The sequence below is a fragment of the Oncorhynchus kisutch genome, linkage group LG15 (assembly GCF_002021735.2).
Source record: "Oncorhynchus kisutch isolate 150728-3 linkage group LG15, Okis_V2, whole genome shotgun sequence".
Lineage (NCBI taxonomy): Eukaryota > Metazoa > Chordata > Actinopteri > Salmoniformes > Salmonidae > Oncorhynchus > Oncorhynchus kisutch.
The window spans coordinates 88,954,513-88,974,858 of NC_034188.2; the positions used below are offsets into that span (position 1 = coordinate 88,954,513).

Sequence of the window (20,346 nt, forward strand, 5' to 3'; positions counted from 1 at the left end):
TTCCTCCTTACATTAGAGAATCCTGACAACCTTTGTTGTGGTTTGATATTTAAGGATGGTTCTAAAAAATGAAACGAAATAAAAACACAGTAATAAAATCTCTCAGGAATCAGAGAGAGAGAATCATAACGTAAAGATGAGAATCAACCGACTCAAAGACTCCAACAGGAATATTACCTATCCTAGTGATTTCAATTCAGTTGATACCACAGTGGAGTATATGATTAGTTAGATAATGACTGACTAGATAATGAACATTGTTATCCACACATCGCAATTCATTCAAGGCTCATTTAAAAGCTGATTTCAAACCATCTGGCTGCAATCCAGCAACCAAAGACATTAAATAACCTTATGCCTCTTCTGTGTGTGTGTGTGTGTGTGTTCGTATGCTGAATTGTAAATGGAGGACAGTTAATTTGATGTTCCCTGGCCAACATTGTCTGGGGTAAGTGGAGCTCCAGGAGGCATTCAACAATGAGGTTTGTGTTATTGTCTACAGATGGCTGTTATATCAGCCTGCAGTTCAGCTGTGAATGAGGTTTGTGTTATTGTCTACAGATGGCTGCTATATCAGCCTGCAGTTCAGCTGTGAATGAGGTTTGTGTTATTGTCTACAGATGGCTGCTATATCAGCCTGCAGTTCCAGCTGTGAATGAAGTTTGTGTTATTGTCTACAGATGGCTGCTATAACAGCCTGCAGTACGGCTGTGAAGTATTGTAATCAATACAGGCTTTGTAAATAGGGGGAAGATTTAGGAAAACGGTCAATTCTGAAGCATTGAGCCGACCCCATTGCTCCCTACCAACCCCCATTGCTCCCTATACCACCCCATCGCTCCCTACCAATCCCCATCGCTTCCTACCCACCCCCATCGCTCCATACCCACCCCCATCGCTCCCTACCCACCCCCATCACCTCCTACCCACCCCCATCGCCCCTACCCACCCCCATTGCTTCCTACACACCCCCATCACCCCCTACCCACCCCATCACCTCAAACCCACCCCCATCACTCCCTACCCATCCCCATCACCCCCTACCCACTCCCATCACTTCCTACCCACCCCCATCGCTCATTACCCCTACCTACCCACCCCCATCACTTCCTACCCACCCCCATCACTTCCTACCCACCCCCATCACTCATTACCCCTATCTACCCACCCCCATCGCTCATTACCCCTACCTACCCACCCCCATCGCTCATTACCCCTACCTACCCACCCCCATCACTCATTACCCCTACCTACCCACCCCCATCATTTCCTACCCACCCCCATCACTTCCTACCCACCTCCATCACTCATTACCCCTATCTACCCCACCCCCATCGCTCATTACCCCTACCTACCCACCCCCATCGCTCATTACCCCTACCTACCCACCCCCATCACTCATTACCCCTACCTACCCACCCCCATCGCTCATTACCCCTACCTACCCACCCCCATCACTTCCTACCCACCCCCATCTCTTCCTACCCACCCCCATCACTCATTACCCCTACCTACCCACCCCCATCGCTCATTACCCCTACCTACCCACCCCCATCGATTCCTACCCACCCCCATCACTTCCTACCCACCCCCCTTCGCTCCCTACCCCTCCCGCTTGGCCCTAACCCATTGTTTCTGCAGGTCACAGATCTGCAAGGTGAAAGCAATATGGTGGACGCTTCACCACTGCACTGCTCATACCTACCCAGACTCTTCAGAACTGCAAACATGGCCAGGTTTCGGCCAAGGGGGGTGGGTGATTAGGGACTAGCTGAATCAGTGTCAATCTGTAGAGGGCCAGAGCAGTTGCCAGTCAGTCCAGGAGAATAGCTCAGTAATTAGGCCCATTGATGACTTGAAAACAATCTGTCCATGAGCATGATTGCAATTGGCATGCCTTCCAAATGGCAGCCTATTCCCTTTATAGTACACTACTATTGACCAAGGCCTATACTGTAGGTTATTTGAGACAAGGAGTGTTATAGCAGCCCACTGAGAGTGGACTGATAGGCTCTTAGAAAAATATGTTCACATCTCAGTAATCAAGTCCCAGGGTCCAACAAATGAGAATCCTTTGTGAAGTGATTTCTTTGTTATACCATATTATAAACTGGGTGGTTCGAACCCTGAATGCTGATTTTTTAATCTTTTATTTTTACCTTTATTTAACTAGGCAAGTCAGTTAAGAACAAATGTTTATTTTCAATGACGGCCTAGGAAACAGTGGGTTAACTGCCTGTTCAGGGGCAGAACGACAGCGACCTTGTCAGCTCGGGGGTTTGAACTTACAACCTTCCGGTTACTAGTCCAACGCTCTAACCACTAGGCTACCCTGCCGCCCCGATTGCCTGACAGCCGTGGTATATCAGAGCGTATACCACGGGTATGACAAAATATTTATTTTTACTGCTATAATTCAGTCGGTAACCAGTTTATGATAGCAATAAGCCACCTCAAGGGGGTTGTGATATGTGGCCAATATATCATGGCTAAGGTTGAGTCGTGCATAAGAACATCCCTTAGCCGTGGTATATTGGCCACATACCACACCGCCTCGGGCCTCGTTGCTTATAGAATAGCACTTCCTCTCGACCCACAAGTACACACATGAACAGAAGTGTACGTACTAAAACTACACTTCCACAAGGGGAAGGAAGTGTCCATACTCATAAAGTAATAAAGCTGTAATTCCCCCTCCCCATTCAGGTAACGCTTAGTTCTGACTGAGCCGATAGAATGACGATCTGACATAATGAGAGGAGCTGTCTGTATGTTGAGAAAGAGCGCTGTGTCCCAAATGCCACCTTATTCCCTATAAATGGCACCCTATTATCTATATAGTGCACTACTTTTGACCGGGACACATAGGTCAATGATAACAAAAAGTGCACTATATAGGGAATAGGGTGCCATTTACAGGGAATAGGTTTCCATTTATAGAGACTAGGGTTCCATTTATAGAGAATAGAGTTCCATTTATAGAGAATAGGGTTCCATTTATAGAGAAAAGGGTTCCATTTATAGGGAATAGGGTTCCATTTATAGAGAATAGGGTTCCATTTATAGGGAATAGGGTTCCATTTATAGGGAATAGGGTTCCATTTATAGGGAATAGGGTTCCATTTATAGGGAATAGGGTTCCATTTATAGGGAATAGGGTTCCATTTATAGGGAATAGGGTTCCATTTATAGAGAATAGGGTTCCATTTATAGAGAAAAGGGTTCCATTTATAGGGAATAGGGTTCCATTTATAGAGAATAGGGTTCCATTTATAGGGAATAGGGTTCCATTTATAGGGAATAGGGTTCCATTTATAGGGAATAGGGTTCCATTTGGGAAGTACACCCATATCAAAGACATATCTACTCTGATAGGTATAGCTCTTCTCCCACCACGGGACCCCACTAGGGTTTCAGAAACCTGCTGGATAAAACAAAGCGCCTAGAGAACCCACCAGACACAGCAGAGAGAGAGAGAGAGAGAGAGCGCGAGAGATACACAGAGAGAGAGAGAGAGAGAGACAGAGAGAGACAGAGAAAAGAGGGAGCTATAGCGAGAGAGAGAGAGAAGAGGGAGCTATAGTGAGGGAGAGAGAGAGAGAGAGAAGAGGGAGCTATGGTGAGAGAGAGAGCAAGAGAGAGAGAACTATAGCGAGAGAGAGAGATAGAGAAGAGAGAGAGAGCGAGAGAGAGAGAAAGAGAGAGAGAGAGAGCGAGAGAGAGAGAGAGAGAGAAAGAGAGACCGAGAGAGAGAGAGAGAAAAGAGACAGAGAGAGCGAGAAAGAGAGACAGAGAGAGAGAGAAAGAGAGACCGAGAGAGAGACAGTGATAAAGAAAGAGAGAGTAAGAGCGAGAGATAAAGAGAGAGAGATGGGTAGATAGAGAGATAAAGAGAGAGCAAGAGAAAAGAAAAACAGTGATGGTTGGAGTGCCTGTGGAAAAGCTGATGTAGACTGAATATTAATAGGCCGTGTTTCATTCCCCCTCTTCTTATGGTGGTTTGCTGCTTTGACTTTGGAGGAAACTTTCCTTTCCCCCTTGATCCTCCCGTGTTGAAAAGAAAATACAAGTCTCAGAAGCCAAGACAGAAGAGGAGTGAGAAAACAGTTCCTTAACCAAAAGGAGAGGATCCCGAGGTTACTCTCTGACTCACTTCTTCTATCTAGGGACGACCAGGCACGTACACACTGGGGCCATTAATACTAACAAGACTTTGTTACGTCTTCTTCTTCTCTGTTTGTTTTGTTTGTGGCCTGGGAAGGATTAAACATGGATGTTGTCCTGGACACTCAAAGGCCTAAGACTCGCTGCAGAATATCTGACTAGACCCTGCAATAGGCTTGTGTCCTGTCCAGGGGGTGTCCAGTCCATCAATGTGCCTCACTACAAAAACAGGAGAAAGTGTCCTGTCCAGAGGGTGTAGTGAGACAGACAGAACAGAGCTAGAGTAGAGACAGACAGAACAGAGACAGACAGAACAGAGACAGACAGAACAGAGACAGACAGAACAGAGACAGACAGAACAGAGACAGACAGAACAGAGACAGACAGACAGACAGACAGAACAGAGACAGACAGACAGACAGAACAGAGACAGACAGACAGACAGACAGACAGACAGACAGACAGACAGACAGACAGACAGACAGACAGACAGACAGAACAGAGACAGACAGACAGACAGACAGACAGACAGACAGACAGACAGACAGACAGACAGACAGACAGACAGACAGACAGACAGACAGACAGACAGACAGAACAGAGACAGACAGAACAGAGACAGACAGAACAGAGACAGACAGAAACAGAGACAGACAGACAGACAGACAGACAGACAGACAGACAGACAGACAGACAGACAGACAGGACAGACAGACATAAGACAGACAGACAGACAGACAGACAGACAGACAGACAGACAAGACAGACAGACAGACAGACAGACAGACAGACAGAAGACAGACAGACCGACAGACAGACGACAGACAGACAGACAGACGAGAGTAGAGACAGAACAGAGCTAGAGTAGAGACAGACAGACAGAATAGAGCTAGAGTAGAGACAGAATAGAGCTAGAGTAGAGACAGATAGACAGAGCTAGAGTAGAGAAAGACAGACAGAACAGAGGCTAGAGTAGAGACATACAGACAGAATAGAAGCTAGAAGTAGAGACAGACAGAACTAGAGTAGAGACAGACAGACAGACAGAACAGAGCTAGAGTAGAGAAAGACAGACAGAATAGAGCTAGAGTAGAGACAGACAGACAGAACAGAGCTAGAGTAGAGACAGACATGCAGGACAGAACAGAGCTAGAGTAGAGACAGACAGGCAGACAGAACAGAGCTAGAGTAGAGACAGACAGGCAGACAGAACAGAGCTAGAGTAGAGAAAGAGACAGAATAGAGCTAGAGTAGAGACAGACAGAACTGACAGAACAGAGCTACACTAGAGACAGACAGAACTGACAGAACAGAGCTAGAGTAGAGACAGACAGAACTGACAGAACAGAGCTAGAGTAGAGACAGACAGGCAGACAGAACAGAGCTAGAGTAGAGACAGACAGAACTGACAGAACAGAGCTAGAGTAGAGAAGAAAGACAGAATAGAGCTAGAGTAGAGACAGACAGAACTGACAGAATAGAGCTAGAGTAGAGACAGACAGACAGAATAGAGCTAGAGTAGAGACAGACAGAACTGACAGAACAGAGCTAGAGTAGAGAAAGACAGACAGAATAGAGCTAGAGTAGAGACAGACAGACAGAATAGAGCTAGAGTAGAGACAGACAGAACTGACAGAACAGAGCTAGAGTAGAGACAGACAGAACTGACAGAACAGAGCTAGAGTAGAGACAGACAGGCAGACAGAACAGAGCTAGAGTAGAGACAGACAGAACTGACAGAACAGAGCTAGAGTAGAGAAAGAAAGACAGAATAGAGCTAGAGTAGAGACAGACAGAACTGACAGAATAGAGCTAGAGTAGAGACAGACAGACAGAATAGAGCTAGAGTAGAGACAGACAGAACTGACAGAACAGAGCTAGAGTAGAGAAAGACAGACAGAATAGAGCTAGAGTAGAGACAGACAGACAGAATAGAGCTAGAGTAGAGAAAGACGGACAGAATAGAGCTAGAGTAGCGACAGACAGAACTGACAGAACAGAGCTAGAGTAGAGAAAGACAGACAGAATAGAGCTAGAGTAGAGACAGACAGAACTGACAGAACAGAGCTAGAGTAGAGAAAGACGGACAGAATAGAGCTAGAGTAGAGACAGACAGAACTGACAGAACAGAGCTAGAGTAGAGAAAGACAGACAGAATAGAGCTAGAGTAGAGACAGACAGAACTGACAGAACAGAGCTAGAGTAGAGAAAGACAGACAGAATAAAGCTAGAGTAGAGACAGACAGAACTGACAGAACAGAGCTAGAGTAGAGAAAGCAGACAGAATAGAGCTAGAGTAGAGACAGACAGACAGAATAGAGCTAGAGTAGAGAAAGACAGACAGAATAGAGCTAGAGTAGAGACAGACAGAACTGACAGAACAGAGCTAGAGTAGAGAAAGACGGACAGAATAGAGCTAGAGTAGAGACAGACAGAACTGACAGAACAGAGCTAGAGTAGAGAAAGACGGACAGAATAGAGCTAGAGTAGAGACAGAGAACTGACAGAACAGAGCTAGAGTAGAGACAGACAGAACAGAACAGAGCTCAGAGCAGCTTGGGTGGACAGCCGAGATAAACCATTTGAAACAGAATCAGAGAGTGTTAGAGAGTAAAAAGCCTCAGGTGACCATGATGGAGGGGGCAGGACAACAAGACTATAAACATCATGCAACTCCCAGTCCAGGTGTGGAGCAGGAGAGCTAATGTCCTTTCAGGATGTTGTGTGTGAAACAGCATACAGAATGTAATGGAAAAGCACTCTGGACCGGTTGGATCTTGTTGTTTACCTCTTCTTCCTCTGAGTGGCGCGTTCATCTGTCTTCTGCTCTAATTGGTTCCTCCACACACACACACACACACACGACACATTTACCACACACACCCCGTAGCGTCGGAGCACACACACACACACGACACATTTACCACACACACACACACACACACACACACACACACACACTTGACTGTACAATGTTTACGGTGGTGCTTTATAATGACAGCCAGCGCATTTATTCGTGTTCCCGACTTCAGAGAGCATCTCCTCACACATCAGAGCACCGGAAGGGAGAGACGAGGCCCCAGGTAAATGGAAATAAACAGTCCAACATGGCACTGGAAACGCAACTGTGTGTGTGTTCCGACGCTACGGGGTGTGTGTGGTAAATGTGTCGTATGTGTGTGTGTCTGTGTGTGTGTGTTTGTGTGTGTGTGAACCCAGGTACCTAGGATGTTTTGTGCATTTATAACCACAGACCCCCCCCCCCCCCCCCCCCCACATCCACCCACCCCTACACACACCCCATCCGCACCCCCCCTTCACACACACCCCCACCCCCCCACACATCCACCCACCCCTACACACACCCATCCGCACCCCCCCTTCACACACACACCCCCCACCCCCCCACACACTGGACACTCATACACAGCCATAAGGATACTTCCCAGGCGAGGCCACAGCCACCCTGTAGTTGGTCTGGCTCCTGGTTGGGTGGAAGTTCAACAGAAACAGCACGTTGCCTCTCTCGAACACTATCACCTTGTCTCCCTCGTGCTTGGCACTCACAAACGCCTGCAAGGAACACAGTCACAGGAGAAACCTTTCAGTAAAGTACCACATCACCCTCATCAATACAAGGAACACAGGAGAAACCTTTCAGTAAAGTACCACATCACCCTCATCAATACAAGGAACACAGGAGAAACCTTTCAGTAAAGTACCACATCACCCTCATCTATACAAGGAACACAGGAGAAACCTTTCAGTAAAGTACCACATCACCCTCATCAATACAAGGAACACAGTCACAGGAGAAAACCTTTCGGTCATTATTACCGTCATCGATATTCAACGATGTCAGTTTTTGTTACTCCCTACCCATCAACAGAAGCTGTGGACGAGCTTTATTTCTGTCCCCCAAAAAAACCACATGTCAAAAACCACTGAGATAAATCGTCCAGTCTAAAAGGTCTCATGTTGAAATAGACATCTGTACGAGAGTGATTGGCAGTTCATTCCCTAACCTCCATCCCATCCAATCCTCCCTCTATCCTTCCGTCTGTCTGTCCAATCACAAAAGAGCTTATCTCTCGCTCAACAGTGAATATTCTAGCTATGTAATTGGCTGGGGGGGTGGGGGGAGTAAGGCATCGTGGGAAACCGGACTGAGCTATAAATAGTTGTCCGGGTGACATTGTTAATCTCCCCTAATAACACGGTATCAGTAGCTGGATACGTGCTAAATGGCACCCTATTACGTATGGGCCCTAGTCAAAAGTAGTGCACTATATAGGGAATAGGGCCCTGGTCAAAAGTAGTGCACTATATAGGGAACAGGGCCCTGGTCAAAAGTAGTGCACTATATAGGGAATAGGGCCCTGGTCAAAAGTAGTGCACTATATAGGGAACAGGGCCCTGGTCAAAAGTAGTGCACTATATAGGGAACAGGGCCCTGGTCAAAAAGTAGTGCACTATATAGGGAATAGGGCCCTGGTCAAAAGTAGTGCACTATATAGGGAATAGGGCCCTGGTCAAAAGTAGTGCACTATATAGGGAATAGGGCCCTGGTCAAAAGTAGTGCACTATATAGGGAATAGGGCCCTGGTCAAAAGTAGTGCACTATATAGGGAATAGGGCCCTGGTCAAAAGTAGTGCACTATATAGGGCATAGGGCCCTGGTCAAAAGTAGTGCACTATATAGGGAATAGGGCCCTGGTCAAAAGTAGTGCACTATATAGGGAATAGGGCCCTGGTCAAAAGTAGCGCACTATATAGGGAATAGGGCCCTGGTCAAAAGTAGTGCACTATATAGGGAATAGGGCCCTGGTCTAAAGTAGTGCACTATATAGGGAATAGGGCCCTGGTCTAAAGTAGTGCACTATATAGGGAATAGGGCCCTGGTCAAAAGTAGTGCACCATATAGGGAATAGGGCCCTGGTCAAAAGTAGTGCACTATATAGGGAATAGGGCCCTGGTCAATAGTAGTGCACTATATAGGGCATAGGGCCCTGGTCAAAAGTAGTGCACTATATAGGGAATAGGGCCCTGGTCAAAAGTAGTGCACTATATAGGGAATAGGGCCCTGGTCAAAAGTAGTGCACTATATAGGGAATAGGGCCCTGGTCAAAAGTAGCGCACTATATAGGGAATAGGGCCCTGGTCAAAAGTAGTGCACTATATAGGGAATAGGGCCCTGGTCTAAAGTAGTGCACTATATAGGGAATAGGGCCCTGGTCTAAAGTAGTGCACTATATAGGGAATAGGGCCCTGGTCAAAAATAGTGCACCATATAGGGAATAGGGCCCTGGTCCAAAGTAGTGCACTATATAGGGAATAGGGCCCTGGTCAAAAGTAGTGCACTATATAGGGAATAGGGCCCTGGTCCAAAGTAGTGCACTATATAGGGAATAGGGCCCTGGTCAAAAGTAGTGCACTATATAGGGAATAGGGCCCTGGTCAAAAGTAGTGCACTATATAGGGAATAGGGCCCTGATCAAAAGTAGTGCACTATATAGGGAACAGGGCCCTGGTCAAATGTAGTGCACTATATAGGGAATAGGGCCCTGGTCAAAAGTAGTGCACTATATAGGGAATAGGGCCCTTGTCTAAAGTAGCGCACTATTTAGGGAACAGGGTGCTGCTGGAGACAGGGTCAACAAACACTTTTCCGTGTTTAACTCAGTCTAACATCACTACACAGCCATGTTAACCCAGTCTAACATTACACAGCCATGATAACCCAGTCTAACATCATTACACAGCCATGTTAACCCAGTCTAACATCACTACACAGCCATGTTAACCCAGTCTAACATCACTACACAGCCATGTTAACCCAGTCTAACATCACTACACAGCCATGTTAACCCAGTCTAACATCACTACACAGCCATGTTAACCCAGTCTAACATTACAAAGCCATGATAACCCAGTCTAACATCACTACACAGCCATGTTAACCCAGTCTAACATCATTACACAGCCATGTTAACCCAGTCTAACATCACTACACAGCCATGTTAACCCAGTCTAACATCACTACACAGCCATGTTAACCCAGTCTAACATCATTACACAGCCATGTTAACCCAGTCTAACATTACACAGCCATGTTAACCCAGTCTAACATCACTACACAGCCATGTTAACCCAGTCTAACATCATTACACAGCCATGTTAACCCAGTCTAACATCATTACACAGCCATGTTAACCCAGTCTAACATCATTACACAGCCATGTTAACCCAGTCTAACATCACTACACAGCCATGTTAACCCAGTCTAACATCATTACACAGCCATGTTAACCCAGTCTAACATCACTACACAGCCATGTTAACCCAGTCTAACATCATTACACAGCCATGTTAACCCAGTCTAACATCACTACACAGCCATGTTAACCCAGTCTAACATCACTACACAGCCATGTTAACCCAGTCTAACATCACTACACAGCCATGTTAACCCAGTCTAACATCACTACACAGCCATGTTAACCCAGTCTAACATCACTACACAGCCATGTTAACCCAGTCTAACATCATTACACAGCCATGTTAACCCAGTCTAACATCACTACACAGCCATGTTAACCCAGTCTAACATCACTACACAGCCATGTTAACCCAGTCTAACATCATTACACAGCCATGTTAACCCAGTCTAACATTACACAGCCATGTTAACCCAGTCTAACATCATTACACAGCCATGTTAACCCAGTCTAACATTACACAGCCATGTTAACCCAGTCTAACATCATTACACAGCCATGTTAACCCAGTCTAACATCATTACACAGCCATGTTAACCCAGTCTAACATCATTACACAGCCATGTTAACCCAGTCTAACATCACTACACAGCCATGTTAACCCAGTCTAACATCATTACACAGCCATGTTAACCCAGTCTAACATCACTACACAGCCATGTTAACCCAGTCTAACATCATTACACAGCCATGTTAACCCAGTCTAACATCACTACACAGCCATGTTAACCCAGTCTAACATCACTACACAGCCATGTTAACCCAGTCTAACATCACTACACAGCCATGTTAACCCAGTCTAACATCACTACACAGCCATGTTAACCCAGTCTAACATCACTACACAGCCATGTTAACCCAGTCTAACATCATTACACAGCCATGTTAACCCAGTCTAACATCACTACACAGCCATGTTAACCCAGTCTAACATCACTACACAGCCATGTTAACCCAGTCTAACATCACTACACAGCCATGTTAACCCAGTCTAACATCATTACACAGCCATGTTAACCCAGTCTAACATCACTACACAGCCATGTTAACCCAGTCTAACATCACTACACAGCCATGTTAACCCAGTCTAACATCACTACACAGCCATGTTAACCCAGTCTAACATCACTACACAGCCATGTTAACCCAGTCTAACATCATTACACAGCCATGTTAACCCAGTCTAACATCATTACACAGCCATGTTAACCCAGTCTAACATCACTACACAGCCATGTTAACCCAGTCTAACATTATACAGCCATGTTATTTTTTTTCTTTTTTCTCCCCAATTGTTAGTAGCTACTATCTTGTCTCATCGCTACAACTCCCGTACGGGCTCGGGAGAGACGAAGGTTGAAAGTCATGCGTCCTCCGATACACAACCCAACCAGCCGTACTGCTTCTTAGGCAACATTAAACCAAAGTCAGAGTCATGCTCACTATGCAGCATAACCAAGGCAATGTATTGATTGGGGAGGCGGGTAGCCTAGTGGTTAGAGCGCTGGCCCAGTAACCGAAAGGTTGCTAGATCGAATCCCCGAGCTGACAAGGTAAAAATCGGATGTTCTGCCCCCTGAACAAGGCAGTTAAACCGTTAAAGGCCGTCATTGAAAACAAGAAATTGTTCTTAACTGACCCGCCTAGTTAAATATAGATTAAACAAAGAAATACAAAAAATGTATACACTACTGAAAGAATTCAATGCGCTGGCACCAAGTGATTTGGATGTATTGTTGTCTCTATCTTCTTGCCTTTTGTTCTGTTGTCGTTGCCCAATTATGTTTGTACCATGTTGTGTGCTGCTACCATATTGTGCTGCTGCCATGTTGTGTTGCTACTATGTTGTTGTCATGTGTGTTGCTGCCATGCTGCGTCGTTGTCTTAGGTCTCTCTTTATGGAGTGGTGTGTGTTTAATCCTATTTTATTTTTTATCCCCTGTCCCCGCAGGAGGCCATTTGCCTTTTGGTGGTAGGTTGTCTTTGTAAATAAGAATTTGTTCTTAACTGAGTTGTCTAGTTAAATAACGGTTAAACAAAATAAAAATAAAAATTGCATGATCAGTTGTTGGCTAGATCTGTGAATGGATAAAAACATCTGCTAAATGGCAAATAGCAGCGTCCTTCATGTCTCCTCTCCATCCGTAGTAACAGTAACAATAGTAGTAACAGTAACAATAGTAGTAGTAGTAGTAGTAGTAGCAGTAACAATAGTAGTAGTAGTAGTAACAGTAACAATAGTAGTAACAGTATCAATAGTAGTAACAGTAACAATAGTAGTAACAGTAACAATAGTAGTAACAGTAACAATAGCAGTAACAGTAACAATAGTAGTAACAGTAACAATAGTAGTAGCAGTAACAATGTAGTAATAGTAACAGTAACAATAGTAGTAGCAGTAACAATAGTAGTAGCAGTAACAATAGTAGTAGCAGTAACAATAGTAGTAGCAGTAACAATAGTATTAGCAGTAACAGTAACAATAGTAGTAGCAGTAACAATAGTAGTAACAGTAACAATAGTAGTAACAGTAACAATAGTAGTAGCAGTAACAATAGTAGTAGCAGTAACAATAGTAGTAACAGTAACAATAGCAGTAACAGTAACAATAGTAGTAGCAGTAACAGTAACAATAGTGGTAACAGTAACAATAGTAGTAACAGTAACAATAGTAGTAACAGTAACAATAGTAGTAACAGTAACAGTAACAATAGTAGTAACAGTAACAATAGTAGTAACAGTAACAATAGTAGTAACAGTAACAATAGTAGTAACAGTAACAATAGTAGTAGTAGTAGTAACAGTAACAATAGTAGTAACAGTAACAATAGCAGTAACAGTAACAATAGTAGTAGCAGTAACAGTAACAATAGTGGTAACAGTAACAATAGTAGTAACAGTAACAATAGTGGTAACAGTAACAATAGTAGTAACAGTAACAATAGTAGTAACAGTAACAATAGTAGTAACAATAACAATAGTAGTAGCAGTAACAGTAACAATAGTGGTAACAGTAACAATAGTAGTAACAGTAACAATAGTAGTAACAGTAACAATAGTAGTAACAGTAACAATAGTAGTAACAGTAACAATAGTAGTAACAGTAACAATAGTAGTAACAGTAACAATAGTAGTAGCAGTAACAATAGTAGTAGTAGTAGTAACAGTAACAATAGTAGTAGCAGTAACAATAGTAGTAACAGTAACAATAGTAGTAACAGTAACAATAGTAGTAACAGTATCAATAGTGGTAACAGTAACAATAGTAGTAACAGTAACAATAGTAGTAACAGTAACAATAGTAGTAACAGTAACAATAGTAGTAACAGTAACAATAGTAGTAGCAGTAACAATGGTAGTAGTAGTAGTAACAGTAACAATAGTAGTAGCAGTAGTAACAATAGTAGTAACAGTAACAATAGTAGTAACAGTAACAATAGTAGTAACAGTAACAATAGTAGTAGCAGTAACAATAGTAGTAGCAGTAACAATAGTAGTAGCAGTAACAATAGTAGTAGTAGTAGTAACAGTAACAATAGTAGTAGCAGTAACAATAGTAGTAACAGTAACAATAGTAGTAACAGTAACAGTAACAATAGTAGTAACAGTAACAGTAACAATAGTAGTAGCAGTAACAATAGTAGTAGCAGTAACAATAGTAGTAACAGTAACAGTAACAATAGTAGTAGCAGTAACAATAGTAGTAGCAGTAACAATAGTAGTAACAGTAACAATAGTAGTAACAGTAACAGTAACAATAGTAGTAGTAGTAACAATAGTAGTAGCAGTAACAATAGTAGTAACAGTAACAATAGTAGTAACAGTAACAATAGTAGTAACAGTAACAGTAACAATAGTAGTAGTAGTAACAATAGTAGTAGCAGTAACAATAGTAGTAACAGTAACAGTAGTAGTAACAGTAACAATAGTAGTAACAGTAACAATAGTAGTAGCAGTAACAATAGTAGTAACAGTAACAATAGTAGTAACAGTAACAATAGTAGTAGCAGTAACAATAGTAGTAGCAGTAACAATAGTAGTAACAGTAACAATAGTATTAGCAGTAACAGTAACAATAGTAGTAGCAGTAACAATAGTAGTAGCAGTAACAATAGTAGTAACAGTAACAATAGTAGTAGCAGTAACAATAGTAGTAACAGTAACAATAGTAGTAACAGTAACAATAGTAGTAACAGTAACAATAGTAGTAAGAGTAACAATAGTAGTAACATTATCAATAGTAGTAGCAGTAACAATAGTAGTAACAGTAACAATAGTAGTAGCAGTAACAATAGTAGTAACAGTAACAATAGTTGTAACAGTAACAATAGTGGTAACAGTAACAGTAACAATAGTAGTAACAGTAACAATAGTATTAGCAGTAACAGTAACAATAGTAGTAGCAGTAACAATAGTAGTAGCAGTAACAGTGACAATAGTAGTAGCAGTAACAATAGTAGTAACAGTAACAGTAACAATAGTAGTAACAGTAACAATAGTAGTAACAGTAGCAGTAGCAATAGTAGTAACAGTAACAATAGCAGTAACAGTAACAATAGTAGTAACAGTAACAATAGTAGTAACAGTAACAGTAACAATAGTAGTAACAGTAACAATAGCAGTAACAGTAACAATAGTAGTAACAGTAACAATAGTAGTAACAGTAACAATAGTAGTAACAGTAACAATAGTAGTAACGGTAACAATAGTAGTAGCAGTAACAATAGTAGTAACAGAAACAATAGTAGTAGCAGTAGCAGTAACAATAGTAGTAACAGTAACAATAGTAGTAACAGTAACAATAGTAGTAACAGTAACAATAGTAGCAACTGTAACAATAGTAGTAACAGTAACAATAGCAGTAACAGTAACAATAGTAGTAACGGTAACAATAGTAGTGACAGTAACAATAGTAGTAACAGTAACAATAGTAGTAACAGTAACAATAGTAGTAACAGTAACAATAGTAGTAACAGTAACAATAGCAGTAACAGTAACAATAGTAGTAACAGTAACAGTAGCAGTAGCAGTAACAATAGTAGTAATAGTAACGGTAACAATAGTAGTGACAGTAACAATGGTAGTAACAGTAACAGTAACAATAGTAGTAACAGTAACAGTAACAATAGTAGTAACAGTAACAGTAACAATAGTAGTAACAGTAACAATAGTAGTAGGAGTAACAATAGTAGTAACGGTAACAATAGTAGTGACAGTAACAATAGTAGTAACAGTAACAATAGTAGTAACAGTAACAATAGCAGTAACAGTAACAATAGCAGTAACAGTAACAATAGTAGTAACGGTAACAATAGTAGTGACAGTAACAATAGTAGTAACAGTAACAATAGTAGTAACAGTAACAATAGTAGTAACAGTAACAATAGTAGTAACAGTAACAGTAACAATAGTAGTAACAGTAACAGATAGTAGTAACAGTAACAATAGTAGTAACAGTAACACTAGTAGTAACGGTAACAATAGTAGTGACAGTAACAATAGTAGTAACAGTAACAATAGTAGTAACAGTAACAATAGCAGTAACAGTAACAATAGTAGTAACGGTAACAATAGTAGTGACAGTAACAATAGTAGTAACAGTAACAATAGTAGTGACAGTAACAATAGTAGTAACAGTAACAATAGTAGTAACAGTAACAATAGTAGTAACAGTAACAATAGTAGTAACAGTAACAGCAGCTGGTCCAGAACAGAGCGGCACATCTTGCTCTTCATTGTAATCAGGGAGCTGATATAAGTACTATGCAATAAAACCAAGACTGAACTCTTGGCCTGAATGCCAAGCGTCTGTCTAGTTAAGGGAACCTGGCACCATCCCTACGGTGAAGCATGGTGGTTACAGCATCATGCTGTGGGGGTGTTTTTCAGCGGCAGAAACCGGGAGACTAGTCAGGATCGGGGCAAAGATGAACAGAGCAAAGTACAGAGAGATTCTTGATGAAAACCTGCTCCAGAGCACTCAGGACCTCAGACTGGGGCGAAGGTTCACCTTCCAACAGGACAACAACCCTAAGCACACAGCCAAGACAACACAGGAGTGGCTTCGGGACAAGTCTCTGAATGTTCTTGAGTGGCCCAGCCAGAGCCCGGACTTGAACCTGATCAAGCATCTCTGGAGAGACCTGAAAACAGCTGTGCAGCGACACTACCCATCCAACCTGACAGAGCTTGAGAGGATCTGCAAAGAAGAATGAGAGAAACTCCCCAAATACAGGTGTGCCAAGCTTGTAGCATCATACCCAAGAAGACTTGAGGCTGTAATCACTGCCAAAGGTGCTTCAACAAAGTACTGAGTAAAGGGTCTGAATATTTATGCAAATGTGATATCTGCTTTTTTTCTAAATAAATTTGAAATAAAATCTAAAAACCTGTTTTTGCTTTGTCATTATGGGATATTGTGATGTCATTATGGGATATTGTGATGTCATTATGGGACATTGTGATGTCATTATGGGATATTGTGATGTCATTATGGGATATTGTGTGTAGATTGATAAGACATTTTAACTTTAGAATAACGCTGTAACGTAACAAAATGTGGAAAAAGTCAAGTGGTCTGAATACTTTACGAAGGCGCTGTATATACAAAAGTATGTGGACAGCCATTCAAATGAGTGGATTCGGCTATTTCAGTCACACACGTTGCTGACGCGTGTATAAAATCGACCACACCGCCATGCAATCTCCATAGACAAACATTGGCAGTAGAATGGCCGTACTGAAGAGCTCAGTGACGTTCAACGTGGCACCGTCATAGGATACCACCTTTCAAAAAAGTCAGTTCGTCAAATTTCTGCCCTGTTAGAGCTGCCCTGGTCAACTGTAAGCTCTGTTATTGTGAAGTGGAAACGTCTAGGAGCAACAACGGCTCAGCCCTGAAGTGGTAGGCCACACAAGCTCACAGAATGGAACCACGGAGTGCTGAAGCGAGTAGTGCATAAATATTGTCTGTCCTCAGTTGTAACACTCACTACCGAGTTCCAAACTGCCTCTGGAAGCAACGTCAGCACAAGAACTGTTTGTCGGGAGCTTCCTGAAATGGGGTTTTCTGGAGAAATGTAAACGCGTTCTCTGGAGTGATGGATCCCACTTCACCATCTGGCAGTACGACGGACAAATCTGGGTTTCAGCAGAATGTTACTTTCAGCTTGACAACGCTGCCGTGCACAAAGTGAGGTCCATAAAGACATGGTTTGTCGAGATTGGTGTGGAAGTACTTGATTGGCCTGCACAGCGCCAAGCCTAATTGCCTAACATCAGTGCCCGACTTCACCAATGCTCATGGCTGAAAGGTAGCCAGTCCCTGCAGAAATGTTCCTACATCTAGTGGAAAACCTGAGGCTGTTATAGTAGCAAAGGGGGGGACAAAGTCCATTTTAAAGCCCATGATTTTGGAATGAGATGTTTGATAGAAAGGTGTCCACATACTTTTGGCCATCTAGTGTGTGTAAATGTATGTAGTTCTGTCTTTGAGCTGTTCAGAAGAGTGTTCTTGTCTATTAATGTTCTGTATTATGTAATGTTTCATGTTTTGTGTGGACCCCAGGAAGAGTACCAACATGTCTGTGATCTTGTCTGTCCGTCTGTCTGTCCGTCTGTCCGTCTGCCTGTCTGTCCGTCTGTCTGCCTGTCCGTCTGTCTGCCTGTATGTCTGCCTGTCCGTCTGTCTGTCCTCCTGCCTGTCCATCTGTCCGTCTGCCTGCCCGTCCGTCTGCCTGCCCGTCTGTCTGTCTGCCTGTCCGCCTACCTCTCCTCCTGCCTGTCCGCCTGCCTGTCTGCCTTCTCCATGTGGGAATAGGGTAAGGGATGACAGAAGGTATCTGCCTGACTGTCCGTCTCTCCGTCTGTCTGTCTGTCTGTCTGTCTGTCTGTCTGTCTGTCTGCCTGTCTGTCTGTCTGCCTCCTCCATGTGGGAATAGGGTAAGGGTTGACAGAGGGTATCTGTCTGTCTGTCTGCCTCCTCCATGTGGGAATAGGGTAAGGGAATGACAGAAGGTATCTGTCTGTCTGTCTGCCTCCTCCATGTGGGAATAGGGTAAGGGTTGACAGAAGGTATCTGTCTGTCTGTCTGCCTCCTCCATGTGGGAATGACAGAAGGTATATGTCTGTCTGTCTGCCTCCTCCATGTGGGAATGGCAGAAGGTATCTGTCTGTCTGTCTGCCTCCTCCATGTGGGAATAGGGTAAGGGTTGACAGAAGGTATCTGTCTGTCTGTCTGCCTCCTCCATGTGGGAATAGGGTAAGGGTTGACAGAGGGTATCTGTCTGTCTGTCTGCCTCCTCCATGTGGGAATAGGGTAAGGGAATGACAGAAGGTATTTGCCTGTCTGTCTGCCTCCATGTGGAAATAGGGTAAGGGATGACAGAAGGAATCTACCTGTCTGTCTGCCTCCTCCATGTGGGAGTAGGGTAAGGGTTGACAGAAGGTATCTGTCTGTCTGTCTGCCTCCTCCATGTGGGAATGGCAGAAGGTATCTGTCTGTCTGTCTGCCTCCTCCATGTGGGAATAGGGTAAGGGATGACAGAAGGTATCTGTCTGTCTGTCTGCCTCCTCCATGTGGGAATGACAGAAGGTATCTGTCTGTCTGCCTCCTCCATGCGGGAATAGGGTAAGGGATGACAGAAGGAATCTACCTGTCTGTCTGCCTCCTCCATGTGGGAATAGGGTAAGGGTTGACAGAAGGTATCTGTCTGTCTGTCTGCCTCCTCCATGTGGGAATGACAGAAGGTATCTGTCTGTCTGTCTGCCTCCTCCATGTGGGAATAGGGTAAGGGATGACAGAAGGTATCTGCCTGTCTGTCTGCCTCCATGTGGAAATAGGGTAAGGGATGACAGAAGGAATCTACCTGTCTGTCTGCCTCCTCCATGTGGGAATAGGGTAAGGGTTGACAGAAGGTATCTGTCTGTCTGTCTGCCTCCTCCATGTGGGAATGACATAAGGTATCTGTCTGTCTGTCTGCCTCCTCCATGTGGGAATAGGGTAAGGGATGACAGATGGTATCTGCCTGTCTGTCTGCCTCCTCCATGTGGGAATAGGGTAAGGGATGACAGACGGTATCTGTCTGTCTGTCTGCCTCCTCCATGTGGGAATGACAGAAGGTATCTGTCTGTCTGCCTCCTCCATGTGGGAATGACAGAAGGTATCTGTCTCTGTCTGCCTCCTCCATGTGGGGATGACAGAAGGTATCTGTCTGTCTGTCTGCCTCCTCATGTGGGAATGACAGAAGGTATCTGTCTGTCTGTCTGCCTCCTCCATGTGGGAATGACAGAAGGTATCTGTCTGTCTGTCTGCCTCCTCCATGTGGGAATGACAGAAGGTATCTGTCTGTCTGTCTGCCTCCTCCATGTGGGAATGACAGAAGGTATCTGTCTGTCTGTCTGCCTCCTCCATGTGGGAATGACAGAAGGTATCTGTCTGTCTGTCTGCCTCCTCCATGTGGGAATGACAGAAGGTATCTGTCTGTCTGTCTGCCTCCTCCATGTGGGAATGACAGAAGGTATCTGTCTGTCTGCCTCCTCCATGTGGGGATGACAGAAGGTATCTGTCTGTCTGCCTCCTCCATGTGGGGATGACAGAAGGTATCTGTCTGTCTGTCTGTCTGCCTCCTCCATGTGGGGATGACAGAAGGTATCTGTCTGTCTGTCTGCCTCCTCCATGTGGGAATGACAGAAGGTATCTGTCTGTCTGTCTGCCTCCTCCATGTGGGGATGACAGAAGGTATCTGTCTGTCTGTCTGCCTCCTCCATGTGGGAATGACAGAAGGTATCTGTCTGTCTGCCTCCTCCATGTGGGGATGACAGAAGGTATCTGTCTGTCTGTCTGCCTCCTCCATGTGGGAATGACAGAAGGTATCTGTCTGTCTGTCTGCCTCCTCCATGTGGG

General features: G+C 43.7%; 1 protein-coding gene across 1 annotated transcript in view; it reads right to left on the reverse strand.

Moving 5' to 3' along the window:
* The window catches only part of gbe1b (glucan (1,4-alpha-), branching enzyme 1b), a 275,869-nt gene that overhangs the window by 45,069 nt on the left and 210,454 nt on the right, over positions 1-20,346 (reverse strand). The window contains exon 14 of the mRNA XM_031791268.1: positions 7,607-7,737. Within this exon, the coding sequence (XP_031647128.1) occupies positions 7,607-7,737 (131 nt within the window). The remainder of the gene's footprint in view (positions 1-7,606; positions 7,738-20,346) is intronic.